This window comes from Cetorhinus maximus, chromosome 26, assembly GCF_964194155.1.
Source record: "Cetorhinus maximus chromosome 26, sCetMax3.hap1.1, whole genome shotgun sequence".
Lineage (NCBI taxonomy): Eukaryota > Metazoa > Chordata > Chondrichthyes > Lamniformes > Cetorhinidae > Cetorhinus > Cetorhinus maximus.
Window position 1 is genome coordinate 14,109,902 of NC_135904.1, and position 17,943 is coordinate 14,127,844.

At 41.7% G+C, this 17,943-nt stretch overlaps 1 protein-coding gene across 5 annotated transcripts in view; it reads left to right on the forward strand.

The window, feature by feature from the left end:
- The window catches only part of dennd4a (DENN/MADD domain containing 4A), a 155,838-nt gene that overhangs the window by 104,940 nt on the left and 32,955 nt on the right, over window positions 1-17,943 (forward strand). For 3 of the 5 annotated variants that reach the window (XM_078530153.1, XM_078530156.1, XM_078530154.1), the window contains 7 exons: window positions 311-458; window positions 2,559-2,687; window positions 8,672-8,815; window positions 12,655-12,810; window positions 14,398-15,584; window positions 16,631-16,847; window positions 17,410-17,516. In XM_078530153.1, coding sequence (XP_078386279.1) covers window positions 311-458; window positions 2,559-2,687; window positions 8,672-8,815; window positions 12,655-12,810; window positions 14,398-15,584; window positions 16,631-16,847; window positions 17,410-17,516 — 2,088 coding nt within the window. Of the gene's footprint in view, window positions 1-310; window positions 459-2,558; window positions 2,688-2,908; window positions 3,026-8,671; window positions 8,816-12,654; window positions 12,811-14,397; window positions 15,585-16,630; window positions 16,848-17,409; window positions 17,517-17,943 lie in introns of all 5 variants that reach the window. The other 2 variants (XM_078530155.1, XM_078530157.1) reach the window with 2 other exon arrangements.

Genomic DNA, 17,943 nt, shown 5'->3' on the forward strand with positions numbered 1-17,943 from the left:
TAAGTATAATAAAAATGGCACTTCTCATGCACATCTGTCCATCATGTTTTACTTGTCACTTGGTAAATTTCTGTCATTTGGACTGTATGAGGACCCCTTTACAATTGAGGTTGACACAGGAGCCAGGATGTCTGTAATTCCCGACTGACTGTACCACTCACATCTAAAAAAAAAAAACAGGCTTTGACCTGCAGCTGAAGAGCAAGTAAGCTCTAACTTCATCCACATCACTAAACAATTGCCCTCAAAAGGAAGCTTTTTCTTTGGTTTGGCAGTGGGCTGATAGCGGATCTCAATTGATTTTCCACAGGCTGTTTTAGAGAGTACTTGGCCATCGAGCAACAGAGGCGGCTACTTTCTGTGGATGAAGATAAGGAATGTTGTGCTAGCCTTGGCTCAGTTCCGCAGGGCTTTGAAAAAGGCCGCAGCAAATCCACCGCAGACCCCGGTGCTCTCAGGTAGGACTCAAAGTTGGCATCGAGCAGACTGTGGAATGAAGAAACCATTTCCTTTTCAGCTAATCTATGCAGGGGCACATTTAGTTGTGTAGCTGATAAAAATTTGTAAACTTAGTTGAGGTTGTAATATTTCTATTTGTCAACCTCTAGGGTGTAGTAAACCAAATAATTCTTATTTTACTTCTCTGTTTGCGAGAGGAGTTTTTTTTAACCTTGGTTTATTTTTAGAGTTCTAATAAAGGATGCATGAAGTCATATAGCTCAATTAGTGTTTAAAATTATCTTAGCATATTGCCTCAATTGTTGAACAAGTTTACTGTTAATTCTAGCAGTGCTACCACTTTCGATGTAATAACATATAAAACTCAATCTTATATTTAAATACTTTTGCTTCCTGCCACCAAAGCTTAATGTTGCATGCAGCAGAGGTTAGTGTGTTATGTTAACTATATGTTAGTGTGGGCAAGAGTCCTTCTGGTGCTACTGCCACAATCAGTGAGATCACCTAGTTTAGCAAAGACTGTGAATCAAACCTGGCACGTTGTGCTTCATGTGGAACATCTGATGAAGGCAGTGTTAGTGACCCATGAAGTGCAGAGCCCGCTATGTTGATACTTTAGTTTGAGTAGGAACAGCCAGGTGCAATGTCCACGTAGGGCCTCTACTATTGTGAAGAGCACAGATGTTTCACAGTCTGCAGTGCATCAGGTTGTGTAGAGTGCATTTAACAGAAGTATCATTATCAGTTATAATGTGCTTCAAATTTAATTTTGATGTGTTTTCTGCACTCATTTAGTGTTTTACAGCTCATCTGTTTCAATTTTTAAAAATTGTCGTTTGTGTAACTGGAAATATTTTAATACTGACTTAATATCTGTGAGAATTTATTTATGCAGACTAGGAGTACCATAATTTCTGTTTATTTCAATCAACACAGTTAGGTCTTCAGTCCATATTTAGTGGGAATACTCTTCTGTCATGCTGCGGTCAGCAATACAACGCAATATCTGCGATGCTGGCTGTATTTAACACTCTGCCCAGTGACTCTGCCCGCATGGTGCAATATTCTGACAGCAAAGTGTTCAGAGCTGTTTAGCAGTTATACCATGCCAAGACTTATATGGTCTTGCAGCTCTTAACTACAGATCGCTCACCTGATTTACACTGTCGATTTCACCCAGATTCACATCTGATACCATGGCAGAAATACAGTGAGAAGGGACTGGAAGTCCAAATGCTGTTTTTCAGAATGAATGAATGTTCCAGATGCTCTGTTCTAGTGTAAAACGAACACATTGATCAATTTAACTGGAAATTATTCAGAGTAAGAATCTTGCATTCAGCAACCCTTTTATACTTCGGGCCACAGTGAAACATTACAGTTGACCTCAGGATTTGTTTTGTTTTTTATAAGTTCTACTTAAATAGTGATTGCTAATTTAATTGGAGAACAGTTGGGAAGAGGAATTGAATTTAGCAGCTGGAGTGAACTGAGTTAATCTGAATAGAGGAATACCAGTGTTGCAGCAATTATGCCATTTCAGCCATGTATATTAATCCAGTTTTCTAAGCCTTTGAACCTAATAATTCCGACAAACCATTTGTTGTTTTCACATTTATGTTGGGTTTTTTTAATCCTGTGGGAGAGGAGTTAATTAAAAAGAATGTTGAAGCAAATCACAAATTTAGAATTTTGAAAATTGAGGAGGCTCCTTTAAAATGGATTGTTGTGATTCGCACATGGATCAACAAGTTTAGGCAACAAGTAAATGAATAACACTGATCAGGGAGGGTGCAGGTTTGATTCCAAGCCTGAGTTAGCAATACATTGGCTCAAGAGTGTGACTAACTGCCACGGTTACCCTTCTGGGATTGTGCATGGGTGAATGTCCGGTGGAACCGGGCCTGATTCAGCTTTGATGCTGCCCCATGGTCGAATAGCATTCAACACGTCGTCACTATCACTGGCATAATTGCAGCTTGTGCCACTTGGTGATTCACCCACGCGGCGGTGCTTCTAAAACAGGAGGGGAGTGAATTGACTAGAAAGAAATGGGTGGTTCCTAGTAACTTGTCTAACCTGTTCTGTTCTCTAAGCAGATGGCAGTGACCTGGATGCTGTTAGCCACGGCAGCATGGATAGCTCTAATGACACTAACACTGTGGAGCAACCCCAGTTCAGCTCTGAGCTAATGAAAGTAGATTCCACTGATGATAGATCTAGTACAGGTACATTTAACCGTGTCACCAATATCTGTCAACTCAAACTTCTTTTGTCCTTTGTTTTCTTCATTGCTTTTTGCTATCTGCCTGTTTGTGATCATCTGCTTGTATCCACCTTATGTGGCTTTTGGTTTCCTGCTTATCATGATGACCTGTTCCCTTTCCCTTCCTGCTTTGCTTTTATCCACCATCTTGCCTACCCTTGTATGCTTGTTCTCTGCACACAGCTAGGCTTGGCTCTAGCTTGAGTTATGGATATGGCAGTCAGGAGCCCTTGTATGAAAGAGTTCCATCTCTCTCTCTCTGGATTTCCTCAGAAATGAAGAATGACCCTATGTTTTCAGGTAATTGTCTAATGTCCACTCTGTGTTTTCTTTGCCCTTCTTTTCTGTTTTTGTTCTAACTGATTTCCTCATAGCTTTTAGTTTTCTTGTTAACTCTGGTTATTGTCATTTTTTTTCTAAATGTGATCTGTATGTGAAGAAAATTATGATATTTTTTCCATTCTAAGGTGCTGGAGTATATTTGAAAAAGCCCTAGGTAACGATCCAGTAAAAGCCTGCTGCGCTGATAATACAGGACACTTTTTGCTTTGTGTTAGTGAATTGAATGTTCCTAGAGAGTGAATTCCAATCCTGAGGGGACACCATGCTCCCAGATGCCTGTCAGGTCATCTCTGTCACCAGACACTGGACATATACAAACTTACAAATGATTCATGATCTTTGAGAAAAAGAGAGGGAGAGAAATGGATCCACAAATGAGCGGTCCAGAGTGATTTTCCATCTTGTTTTCCCTCTCCTTCCACTTCACCCTATGGAGAAGGGAGTTACATCCACTTAGTGCTTCACCCGGATTGCAAATTTATCTATTGCGAGTCATGGTTGTAACCACTTGGTGCAGTAGGTTGGTGTGTGAATCAGCATTTTATATTTGTGAGAGTGCAATTCAGAGTCCATATTCACTTTTAATCTCCCCTGTGCATGTGCCATTGTACTCAGTTGTTAACTGAATAATTTACTGGTGTTCTGTTAATTTGTATTGCTAAAGTCATGTACTTCAACAGGCTTACAATACAATTTGCACAAATGTGTTGCAGATTCTGTTGGTTAAACATCTACCAAATGATAGAAAGTTACAAGAAGCAGGAAACAGTATAAAAGCATTTGTGGATCCATTTCTCTCCCTCTCTTTTTCTCAAAGATCATGAATCATTTGTAAGGTTATTTGCTTTGGATGTTTGATTGTAATTACTGCAAAAAGCGCAAAATAGGGTGGAATAAATTTCTGAACCAACATTCAGAATGTATGTTTGAATCTTGCTTTGTGTGTATGTAGCTCACGACTGATTTGCACTCCACTGATTTTAGCAACAATCTTTGAGTAAATAATCAAACTAATCCATGTTAGTTAATGTCCTCTGCATTTAAAAGCATTCGGTGCAAAGTTCATGTTTACCAGTAATGGCTTTCATCTGCTTGTTAAAGCCTCTAGCCAACATAAGCCTGAAAGTTGATTTGTTTAACCTGCGCATTGTAGTAGTTTTCTTTCATGCCTTATTTTCAATGCTTCATTAGAGCTTTGTGTGTATTTTGGGTGTGTGCCATCATACTAATTCTGAACTGGTTACTGATCATCTACTGATTAAAGTAATTCTTCATTGGTGTTGAAGTCGGAATGTCCCTTTGGAGTACTGAAATTGTAAATTATTTTCATTTATTAGATACTTTATTTCTCCGTTCATGGGATGTGGGCATCGCTGATTAGGCCAGCATTTATTGCCCATCCCTAATTGCCCTTGAGAAGGTGGTGGTGAGCTGCCTTCTTGAACAGCTGCAGTCCGTGTGGTGTAGGAACACCCACAGTGCTGTTAGGGAGGGAGTTCCAGGATTTTGACCCAGCGGCAGTGAAGGAACGGCGATGTATTTCCCAGTCAGGGTGGTGAGTGGCTTGGAGGGGAACTTCCAGATGGTGATGTTCCTATGCATCTGCTGCTTTTGTCCTTCTAGATGGTAGCTGTCATGGGTTTGGAAGGTGTTGTCTAAGGAGCCTTGGTGAGTTCCTGCAGTGCATCTTGTAGATTATGTACACTGCAGCCATTGCATCAGTGGTGGAGGGAGTGAATGTTTGTGGAAGGGGTGTCAATCAAGCAGGCTGCTTCATTCTGGATGATGCTGAGCTTCTTGAGTGTTGTTGGAGCTGCACTCCAGGCAAGTGGGGAGAATTCCATCACACTCCTGACTTGTACCTTGTAGATGGTGGACAGGGTTTGGGGAGTCAGGAGGTGAGTTACTCATCACACGATTCCTAGCCTCTGACCTACTCTTGTAGCTACAGCATTTATACGGCTAGTCCAGTTCAGCTTCTGGTCAATGGTAACCCCCAGGATGTTGATAGCGGGGGATTCAGTGATAGTAATGCCATTGAATGTCAAGGGTTGATGGTTGGGTCTCTCTTGTTGGAGATGGTCATTGCCTGGCACTTGTGTGGCGCAAGTGTTACTTGCCACATGTCAGCCCAAGCCTGGATATTGTCCAGATCTTGCTGCATTTGGGCATGGACTGCTTCAGTATTTGAGGAGTCATGAATGGTGCTGAACATTGTGCAACCATCAGTGAACATCCCCACTTGGGATCTTATGATAGGAGGAAGGTCATTGATGAAGCTGCTGAAGATGGTTGGACCTAGGACACCACCCTGAGGAACTCCTGCAGTGAGGTCTGCGAATCCCAGCCCCTCAATACTGAGGCAGTCTGTGTCCATACTGGCATCCCATCCACTGCCTTAAATATCCACTCCCTCCACCACCGATGCACAGTGGCAGCATAGTGCATCGTTTACAAGATGCACTGCAGCAATTCACCAAGGCTCCTTAGACAACACCTTCCAAACCCACAACCTCTACCACCTAGAAGTACAAGGGCATTAGATGCATGAGAACACCACCACCTGCAAGATCCCCTCCAAGCCAAACACCAGCCTGACTTGGAACTATATCTGCCATTCCCAAACTGTCACTGGATCAATATCTGAAACTCCCTCCCTAACAGCACTGTGGTGTACCTACACCACATGGACTGTAGTGGTTCAAGAAGGTAGCTCACCAAGAACTTCTCAAGGGCAATTAGGGATAGACAATAAATACTGGCCTAGATAGCAATCCCCACATCCCATGAACAAATATTAAAAGAAAACCTCCTTTGAGGAATAAAGAGGGGGTCAGATGCAGATTTGTGCCTGACATTTGTCACAGGATGAGAATCTAGTCTCTCAGCTGTGAGATTTGGGAGCAGAACCCAGCCACTCCTATACAGTGAGAAGGTGACACTCCAGTGCTGACGTGGTGCACCTCCAAGTGGCCAATTTGAGAAATAACATGAAATATACTTTGGGAATAAGTCAATTTCTCGACCTCTTGATCGGCATAGTGAGGTAGAAAGAAATGAGGCTGGGTGAATATTAGAAATTACTGTCTTTTTTGCGTTTTGACATGAGATTGTAGTTTGCCATAAAAATTATTTAATCGTGTGAAAGAGCAAAGGTGTGTGGGTAATTTGCTCGAGACCGAGCTGATCAGAGCCCAGGATAATGCACAATCTATTAGCTGTTGTAACAATAACTCTCACTCGCAAGAATTGCTGACATTGCTCATTAGGCCTATCAGCCACAGCTCAGTATTACACCTATATTAGTTAAATCTTACAAATAAGCACCCTTTATTTAATTTAAAATTTACAAATGCCTGTGCATCTAGTTACAGTTCAGTCTGTTAGCCCTGTCTACTACTTGTGCTACGCTGTCTGAAGGCGATGTGGGTTCAAGTAGAATTGCTGATTACTGCAGATCTAGAGTCATAGAGGTCTACAGTACAGAAAAAGGCCCTTCGGCCCATCGAGCCTGGACATGTCAAACAAGTACCTAACTATTCTAATCCCATTTTCCAGCACTAGGTCCATAGCCTTGTATGCCATGGCATCACAAGTGCACACCCAAATACTTCTTAAATGTTATGAGGGTTTCTGCCTCTACCACCCTTTCAGACAGTGAGTTCCAGATTCCCACCACCCTCTGGGTGAAAAAATTCTTCCTCGCATCACCTCTAAACCTCCTGCCCCCTTACCTTAAATCTATGCCCCCTGGTTATTGATCCCTCCACCAAGGGGGAGAAGTTCCTTCCTGTCTACCCTATCTATGCCCCTCATAATTTTATATACCTCAAACATGTCCCCCCACAATTTCCTCTGCTCCAAGGAAAATAACCCAGCCTATCCAATGTCTCCTCATAACTAAAACTCTCCAGCCCAGGCAATATCCTGATAAATCTCCTCTGCACTCTCTCTAGTGCAATAACATCCTTCTTATAATGTGGATTCTAGAACTGCACGCAATACTCTAGCTGTGGCCTAACCAGTTCCAGCATAACCTCCCTGCTCTTATATTCTATGCTTTGGCTAATAAAGGCAAGTATCGCATATGCCTTCTTAACCACCTTACCTACCTGTCCCGCTACCTTAAGGGACCGGTGGACATGCACGCCAAGTTCTCTCCGATCCTAGGTACTTCCCAGGGTCCTACCATTCGTTGTATATTCCTGTGCCTTGTTTGTGCTGTCCAAGTGCATCACCTCACACTTATCCGGATTAAGTTCCATTTGCCACTCATCAGCCCATCTGACCAGCCCGTCTATATCCTCCTGTAATCTAAGGCTATCCTCCTCACTATTTACCACCCCACCAATTTTTGTGTCATCTGCGAACTTACTGATCAACCCTCCTACATTCAAGTCTAAATCATTTATATATACCACAAACAGCAAGGGACCCAACACCTATCCCTGTGGAACCCCACTGGACACAGGCATTCAGTCACAAAAACACCCCTCGACCATCACCCTCTGCTTCCTACCACTCAGCCAGCTCTGGCTCCAATTTGTCAAATTGCCTTGGATCCCATGGGCTCTTACCTTTGTTATCAGTCTCCCATGCGGGACCTTATCAAAAGCCTTGCTGAAGTCCAAGTAGACTACGTCAAATGCATTGCCCTCATCTACACACCTGGTCACCTCTTCGAAAAATTCAATCAAATTGGTCAGACATGACCTCCCCTTAACAAAACCATGCTGACCGCCCTTGATTAATCCTTGCCTCTCCAAGTGTAGATTGATTCTGTCCCTCAGAATTGCTTCCAATAGTTTCCCCACCACTGAGGTTATACTGACTGGCCTGTAGTTCCCTTCCTCCCTTCTTGAATAACGGTACCACATTGGCTGTCCTCCAGTCCTCTGGCACCTCTCCTGTGGCCAGAGAGGTATTAAAAATTATTGCCAGCACCCCTGCTATCTCCTCCCTTGCCTCACTCGACAGCCTGGGATACATTTCATCTGAGCCTGGAGATTTATCTACTTTAAAGCCTGCCAGACCACTTAGAACCTCCTCCCTTTCTATGCTAATTTCTTTAATTATATCAAAACGTGAAATGACTACCTGCCCAGAGAGAAGTTCTGTATCAATGTAACATTTTATTTTCAGTTAGTGCTGAATTTTAGAGTGGATTATGGACCTAGCAGCCAGGATTTCCATATCACCCAGCTTCGTTTTCAAATGCTGTAGCAGCTGGACATGAATCTAAGCCTCCTCGTTCTCATCCTCATCCCACATTCCAGCTCCCTCGCCTGCAAATAGTGACTGAATTTACTGTTCTTCAGCTGCCTGTCACCTTCTACCCGATTACTTCATTCAGAGAGTGGGAAGAAAACCAAAAATGGCTACTCTTCCTTCTGAATGTGTCATAACATAACGTCCAGCAGCCAGACATCCCGTGCAAGTCTTGGAAGGAGAAAACCTGCAGCACCTAAATGTGACATTTGGGAGAGGGAGAAAGCATATTTTCCAACTTCAAAACAAACTTTTGTAACATTGAACAAGTTATGTATGTGTTTTAAAGAAATACATATTGATAACATATTCCATAAATGTATTTTTTTGTCTAAGGTGGGCAGTCAGATCTTGGATATAACTCCTTATCGAAAGAAGAAGTTAGACGAGGAGACATGTCTTCAGCCCTTGGATCTGAGCAGTCTGCTGTGGGTCAACCAGTGGATAAGGATGACAAGAAAGAGAGCGACTCCAGTTCATGTATATTCTCCCCTTTTATGGTTTCTCTATATTTGTAAAGAGAACTGTTGTGCGCAACTTGAATGTCTGAAATCACAGAATTGTTATGGCGCAGAAGGAGGCCATTCATCCCATTGCCTGCACCGGCTCTCCAAATGAGCGTTATAACTTAGTGCCACTCTCTTGCCTTTTCCCCGTACCCTTGCACGTTGGTTCTATTCAAATAATCATCCAATGCCCTCTTGAAAGCCTCAATTGAACCTGCCTCCGCTACACTTCCAGGCAGTGTATTCCAAACTCGAACCACTCGCCAAGTGAAAAAGTTTTTTCTCGCATCACATTTGCTTTTTTTGCAAATCACTTTAAATCTGTGCCCCCTCGTTCTCCATCCTTTTATGAGCGGGAATAGTTTCTCCCTATCTACCCTATACAGCCCCCTCATGATTTTGAACACCTCTATCAAATTTCCTCTTGGCCTTCTCCTCTCCAAGTCCCAACCTATCCAATCTATCTTCATAACTGAAGTTTCTCATCCCTGGGACCATTCTTGTAAACCTCTTCTGCACTCTCTCCAATGTGTTCACATCTGTCCTATAATGTGGTGCCCAGAACTGTACACAATACTTTAGCTGAGGTCTTATATCAGCTCAGCATAACCTCTTTGCTATTGTACTCTATGCCACTATTGATAAAACCCAGGATACTATATGCTTTATTAACTACTCTCTCCACTTGTCCTGCCACCTTCAATGATCTATGCACATATACACCCTCTGCTCCTGCACCCCCTTAAGAATTGTACCCCTTATTTTATATTGTCTTTCCATGTTCTTCCTACCAAAATGCATCACCTCACACTTCCCTACATTGAACTTCATCTGCCACCTATCTGTCCACTCCGCCAACTTGCCTATGTCCTTTTGAGGTTCTATACTGTTCTCCTCTCAGTTTACAATGCTTCCAAGTTTCGTATCATGCGCAAACTTTGAAATTGTACCCTGCACAACAAGATCTAGATCATTAATAAATCAGGAAAAGCAAGGGTCCCAATACTGACCCCTCCACTTACAAACCTTCCTCCAGCCTGAAAAATATCCATTGACTGTTACTCTGTTTCCTATTACTTAGCCAATTTTGTATCCATGTTGCTATTGTCCCTTTTATTCCATGAGTTATAATGTTTCTCACAAGTCTGTTGTATTGAATGCCCTTTGAAAGTCCACGTACGTCACATCAACGGCATTACCCTCATCTTCCCTTTCTGTTACTTCTTCAAAAAACTCCAGCAAGTTAGTTAACACGATTTCCCCTTTAGAAACCCACGCTGGCTCTTCCTTATCAACCCAATTCTATCCGGAATAATTTTTTCTAGAAGCTTCCCCACCACTGAAGTTAAACTGACTGGTCTACAATTGCTGGGCTTCTCCTTACAACCTTTTTTGAACAAGGGAATAATGTTTGCAATTCTCCAGTCCATTGGCACCTCCTCTGAGTCTAGGAAAGACTTAAAGATTATGGCCAGTGCCCCTGCAATTTCCACCCTTCCTTCAATATCCTTGGATGCATCTCATCTGGTTCCGGTGCCTTGTCAACCTTAAGTTGATACAGTTTATCCAACACTTCCTCCTTATCAATTTTGAATCAATCTAGTAACAGAGTTTCCTCCTCTGTTACCGTGGCCTCAGTAGCATCTGCTTCCTTGGTAAAGACAGATGCAAAGTATTCATTTAACCCCTCCGATGCCCACTGCCTCCATGTGTAAATCCCCTTTTTGGTCCCTAATCGGCCCTACTCCTCTTACCACCCTCTTACTATTTATAATAGAGTTAAAGTTGCTTGTCATTTGTGAATTATTATGCAGCCAGCTAGGCATTTCTTACTGAAATTCTGTGAAGTTATAGACATATCAGTGTTTGAAATATCTAAAAATTTTTCACGTTTGAAAGTTGTGCTAGACTTCCAAAAATGCTATTTAAAAAAAAGCTGCGGATGGAATAGTACCTGGAAGCAGGTGCAAGGATGGGGAAAGAGGCACTCATTAGATGTCAATATCCCCCATCTGTGTCAGAAATAACTAAGCTTATATATATATACAATATATACAATGAATTTAGTTTGCATTTCTGAGTAGCTTGGCAGAGGAGGACAGTCAAATGGAAAGTAAGAGATCTAGAGACGCTTTAATTAGTTTGATTAAAATATTCAGATTGTTCCTGCATACCTGAGTGATCATAAGGCTACAATCAATTCACTGGTTTATTTGACACCATAAATCACAAGATTGTAACTTAAGAGCTTAAGAACTGCAATTTAAACTTCCAAGGTTAGCTTACAGCTTTCAGTCTGCTCCACGTTATCAGTTGATTTTGATAACCTGTTTTGATTTAACTCTATCGGTGGTTTTCAGTTTCTTTGCTGGTAAAAGCTGACCGCATGAATGCCAGCATTTAGCATGCTCCTTGTCATGAAGGTGTCACAACCCACTGGGGATAGTGCGCTGTAACATCAAGCTCCACTGTTCCCCAAGCCACAACCAAACCACCAGATCACCCCAATTCTACCTAACTGTTTAATTTAGGTTAACAGAATACGAGCAACAGGTTTTTAAACTAAATAAGTAAATAACTGTTTATTGAACAGACTGTCGTTAACCAGTGGCAAAAGAAAGAAATATGAACTGCTAATTTCTAATACTATAACTTAAACTCTACACCTTTCTTAAATCCCTATATGCACACTAACACACACATACACACAACACATAAGACACACAAAACATGGATTTTAAGGATGGGATAAATGGTTCAATAGCACCAATTCCGGAGTACAGGATTCATTGGGTTGATTTTGATCAATGTCTTCCAAATTCCTTTCTTGTTGATGATACAAGGTGGTCTTCCAGCACTTTCAGTATTTAGTTCACTAGTTGAGAACTTGCTTTACAATGTCTCTTAACAGTGGTTTTCCCCTTTTCCTTTTTACAGGGGTTTCCTCAGAGAGAGCAGGTTATAGAGATGTGAAGGAAAGAGATTTTAGATGTTTTCCCTTTGCTGGCCAGGAGCTTTCTGCTGCATTGCTACCACATAAAAACCCTGGTCACCTGGCCAGGAGCCAATTAAAATGTTGTTGTCAGGCAGCTTCCTTGGTCCAGGACTCCTTCCCGGCACCATCCTGTCTTTCATGGCATACTTTGTTCCAGGACATTGTCTTTATCTCTCATCCTGTTCCAGTGGACATGTCCTTTAAATAGCAGCCATTGTAATTCTAATCCACAGTCCAACAGAAAGTAAAAAGATATTTTCTTTACAACAGTCGAACAGAAATAAAAAGATAGGTTCCTTACAAAAGTGTGATTGCTCCCACTTGATTAATAATACCTTATTTGGTAAAATTAGTGTGTAACTAGATTATATACAGACTGTAAACTTCCCTGGGCCGTGCTGTAGTAGTCTATTTAAACCTGGGTATGGTAGGGTTGCTTCAGTTGGCCTTGGCAGCCCTGGGCTAGAAAAGTGAAAAGAAGAGTCTAGATCACTGTCCACTAACTCCTGCTGCAAGTACATGTTTACAAACGTTAGCCAAGATCTGAATTGGTGAATGGCCAACTAAAACTGGCTGCATGCCTAATGCTTGCCCAAAGGTTACACTGGCATGTAGTGCAGGGTGTGATGCCTGAGGCCCTCGGGAAGAATGAATTCCTTCAAGAAAGGAAAGGGAGGAGGGGAGAAAATTGGCATAAAAAGATGTAAAGTGTTTATTACAGTGCTACCAATTCAATTCAATTTAAAAGGAATTGTTTAGCTGCTAATGATTATCACTTAATTAATTGATCAATGATTTGTTTCTTTCATTGCTTACAGTATCTGAGAGTGAAAGTGCAAAAGGCAGTGGAGATTGCCTGTCCCAGTTGGATTTTCAAGGAACCAGAAGTGACTTGAAATCTGTGACCAGAATCGTAAAGATGAACTGCAGCTTTGAAATTGCTGAACCAAACCAGACCATTGAGGAAAACAATGGTGTGTAATCCCAGAACATGTTTTATAATTAGGAGTTAGATTATCATGCTCTGCTGCACTTATAACTTTCTAAATTATTCAATAATTAGATACTCCTGTGCACCAACAGGTGACAGGGTTTAATTATGTGCTGAAAAGAGTTCTAAATTAAAGCATTACTGTGTGATTTTGTTTGTGTAGATTGTAAAAGACACCAGGGGAGCATCTGCAAATCATTTAACTTTGCAGAGATTATTAAAAAAAAAAATCCTCAGGCTAGATTGGCTGGGTGGTAAAACCGTCCAAAGCCGTTTCTTTCACCTTTGGAAATGAGGTACACTTCAGACCTGGCCTTTCTGCTTCCTCTAAAGGTCATAAGCGAAATGAGACTGGATGTGAGTCTACAGCACAGAGCCTGCTGTCATTTACCAGTAATTGACAAGGAGTTGGCAGCCATGTCTTTGAGGAAATGGGGTGTTTTGTGAAATGAAAAACCTGGAGGAAGTTAAATTTGGAATCCAACCTGTATAACACTTGACCTGAGGGTGCTGAGAATAGCAAGATGTCACATCTGATGAGGAATAAGTCATTTTTAACATATGTTTAGTAAAGATCCCTTTTACACCATTACTACTCCTCTGCAAGCCTCTTATCCTTTTGAAAGGGATATGGAGGATGAAGCATAACGCCACATGAGTAATGCTTCAACACTGCAGGTGTGATTACATCAGACAAACCATCCACCTCATTGCAATGGCGAAAACAGGGAAATCAGAGAGCCCTGTATCTTGTTTTACATGTTACATGTGCTGGTGCAGGCATAGTAAGAGTGCAGAATTATTTCTGAGACTGACCTCAAATACTATGGTAGATATTTTACATCCCATTTATATTGCAAAATCAGGGAATGTAACTGTGCTTGTGAACCAGTCATTATTCTGCTGAATTTTGCTGGTTTACACTGCAGGACAGATTTGGAAACTGGCGGCCACTTTGGAATAGTTGATGTGGATATGGTGGATGAAAAGTCAAAAGTGTATCTTTAACACAGCTGCTTATGTGTGAGTTACTGCAAAGTGGCATTCAAGACTTTATTATTCTGGCCCAGTGTCGGGACAAGTTCTGTACAGAACAACGTTGTCATCAATCAGAGCACAAATTTTCTCATAGTAGGACAGCTAAACAATGGGGTAACTTAACTTCCAAATAATGTTTGAAAGTGTCTGACAAACTATTTCAGTTCCCATTCACCAAATGTTTTTTTATAGGCCTGATGTGGACAGACAATGCATTTCCCAAATGGAGTGTTGTAGGAATGCAGCTTGTGATTATAACTCCTCATAGATTGCATTTCCTCAGACATCAGAGATACATCGAGCAGATTCAGGTGAAAGAGGAAGAAGCAGCCTGCGATTCTATTGTATCACCAGAAGCCTAGAAAAAGTTGCTTGCTGTCCTGCAAACCAACAGTGATATAAAGAGGGAAAGGAATTTAAGAAAAAACATTGATCAGAATCTGTTTAGTTCAAATTTGAAATAGAATAAAGCACACTTCAATAATTGTACAAAACTTTCAATTAATTAAAAATATTTAATGTCTGATTACAGAAAATGCAGCAGGATTGCTGTTTACTACATCCTTCGATAATGCTGCATATCCTGATCCTGCACTAGTACATGGCAGTAGCTTACGCAAGAGGCACAAGAGCGCTGTGGAGCCTGGCTTGAAGGAACAAATGGTGTGGGGAGGCAGGAACCGCAATCTTAGCGGTGATAATTTTGTAGGGCTTATGATGCACAGAGGAAGCATGGACACTGACCCCAGGGAAATTGCAGAAAAATTGGGTGCTGATGCTAAAATACTTTCGACAGCTTTACAAATGACCACAAGACCGAACACACTAAAGATTGGCAAACCCAGGCATATGCGCAAACAAGTCAGCTTAAATCTAGAAAAGGAACTGAGTGACGAAGACGCACCATATGACTTGGATGAAACATCAGCCAACGTGGAGGAAGATAAAACAGACTCTCCTGCCATCTTTGACTTGGAAGATCTGGACAATGAACCTGATTCTGCAAAGTCTAATGGGAAACCTAGCCAAAACACAAGGCGAGGGCCGCAGCCCAAGCAGTTGCAAAGGAGTATGAGTGCAGGAGCAGGGATCAAACCAGCAGAAAGAAGGGGGGTTCAAAGAGGTTATGACCCTCTTTCTCTTCTAGTAGCAGAAACTAATCAAGAGAAAGAGGAGGAGGAAGAGGAAGAAGACTATGATAAATGTGTCTCCACTCCTTCAGCTCGGCGAAACTTGGCTGAAGAAATAGAGATGTACATGGACTCCATGAATAGCCCTTTGACTAGTCGCACACCCAGCTTGGATTTCTCAAAAACAGATTACGATAGCGCAACGCCATCTAATTGCAAAGGCCTACCTGTAGTAAAGGGATCAAGGAGGTCTAGCCTTCCGGCAGGCTCACCCAGAATAACAGAACTCTGTCGATCCAAGACATTTCAACCACATACAAAGGGAGAATTCCGTGTCGAGCAAAGAGGCAGGCTCTGGTCCTCACCATCATATTCTCCAAGTAGCAACAGGAGAGTGGGAGTTCGAGAGACAGATGGAGCTTTGACTCTCATGTCTCCACCTCCCCTTAAACTAGACTCGTTGCTACCACCCACCTTTGATGTGCTAAAACACAGCATGTTCTCTGCTGGGAAGGGAGTGGCAGAAAAGGCAAGCAAGTGGTACACCAAGTTGGCAACGTATGCTGTGCCCATCAAAGATAACGGCAAGGTAGGACTTTGTCTTTGGGAGCTTTAAAATGAGGCAGGGCATTTTAAATGAATAATAGATCATAGAATGGTTACAGCACAGAAGGGGGCTCTTTAACCCATTGCATCTGTGCTGACTCTCTAAAGGAGCAATTCACCCATTGCCATTCTCACACCTTCTCCCTGTAGCCCTGCACATTTTTCCTTTTCAGATAATAACCCAATTGCCTTTTGAATGCCTCGATTGAACCTGCCTCCACCACACACTCAGGCAGTGCATTCCAGATCCTAACCACTTGCTACGTGAAAAACCTTTCCCTTCCTTTGGTTTGGGAATGGTTCCTTGAACAGATTGATGGATTATGGAGTAAAGGTTGGGGTGCAAGACTAAATTGGACAGGTTTTTCAAAGAGCCGTCATAGACATGACAGGGAAAATAGTCTCCCTTTATGCTGTATGATTCTTTGAGATGTGCACTGAGATTTTGCACATAAAACCTGGCTCCTACAGTTATAGGCTCAGACCACATCTTAAGAGTTTCCCATATGGTGAGTCTTTTTAAACTATTTGTTGTGTAAAAATAGTATTAACACTACAAGTAGCTGCTGTGCTCCTCCTCCTTTAGGTACCATGCCCTAAGAGGCTGTTGGTGAGCATGGACTTCCATTGGATTGGTCCATGATTATGCTGGGCAAAATACTGCAGTGATTTGTCTTTGCCTTTTGCAGTGTGGCTGACCAGGAAATTCTCCTGCTCTTGCCACCTGCCATCAGGCATATTGAAAGGATTTACAGGCTGATAATCAACCTGTTTGGCCAGGTTATGAATGCACCTTCCGTGACCTTCAAGTCCTGAAGTGGAACTTGAACCCTGAGCTCCTGGCCCAGAGGTAAAGATGCTACCACTTCATCACAAGGCCTCCCCACACTGTACTACAGTCTAACAAGTACAGTTATTTTACCAAATGCAGATGATGAGATTATTGTAAATATAAAGCACAACAAAAGTGCAAAGCCTCTATTTTGTATACAAACTGAAAATGTTTTTTGTTCCAACTTAAATTTTTAGGGACGTTATTCAGAGAGAAATAGTATCTCCTCAGTTGGAGCACTGGATCCTGATGCAGCCTCTTTAGATGAGGAGGTATCTGATAACCTGGACAGATTAGCTTCACCTCAAACCGGTAGCATGCCTGCAGGTGAGGCCAAAGGATGGGGCCTGAGACAGGCTAGTTTGGATAGCTCTGGAAACCATGATGGGACACCTAGGCAGCAATTGCAAGTTGGTAAGTTAAGTCTAAGATCACAGAATAACGTTACAGCAGACGTCACCATAACAACATGGCATGGATTTACAATTTGATAAACAATGCAGATTATTTCTCAGAGTAATGTAGCAAATTGCTCTATCTGAATAATAGTGTAAAATTTTATTTGATAATTTTCATGATGCTGGTCTTTATAAAAGCTCATGGGGCCTCTTTAATTTTGATTCTCTCCCTGTTTCATAAAAAGACAGCAACAATTTCAAATATAAACTGGCTTGAGCCAATTAGGCATTTATCAGCACAATAGAACTAAGTTTTTCTTAAAATTTAGTCTACAACCTGTGTGCTTGTTACAGATGCATTCATTGGGGATAGTTTTAACCTATATCATCTGGCTGGGTTAAAGTGAGAGACAGCCTGTTAATAATGATCAGCTGTAAAATGGTCTCATTGTGAATTCTACCATAATGCATGAGTCAGTGTTCTCTTAAAAGCTTGAATGCAGCCTCAGTCTAAAAATTTGTGAAATGGGTAATTTGGTAAATGCTTTTTCTAACTACTCTGATTTGTTTGTATTCAGGCAGTGTTCAATCAACAAGTTCCAACTTTCCTTTACCAGACAAGTCAGATGTAGGATCTTCTCAATATACAAGCAGCACCAGTATCTTCCAGAATTATGCCATAGAGGTAAACTGAACTGTTAATACAGCAGTCTCAATTATCACTGTTTAACAACCACAACTTGAAATTATATTGGATAATTTACATTAAAATTTACATTAAGTAATAATTTACATTAAAAACGCTGTGTAAATGTAATAAAGCATCCCAAGGTGTGCTACACAGGAGAACGAGACAAAATAGTGAAAGATTTTAGAGAACTGACTGAGGAGCAGTTGAAAGGACACAGGGCAGAATTTAATGCTCCCTTTGGAGGAGGCTGGGAGGCAGGAGTGGGCCATATAATGGTGGGGGGAAGGTGTGGGATAGAGACCCTGTTGTCTTTCTGACTCCCCATGATTAAGTCCAGGCGGGAAGGGTTAAGGACAGTCTTCCCGCCCTTGAGTGGGCACTTAAGGGTTTCATTCCACCACTATGGTATTCAACCAGTGGT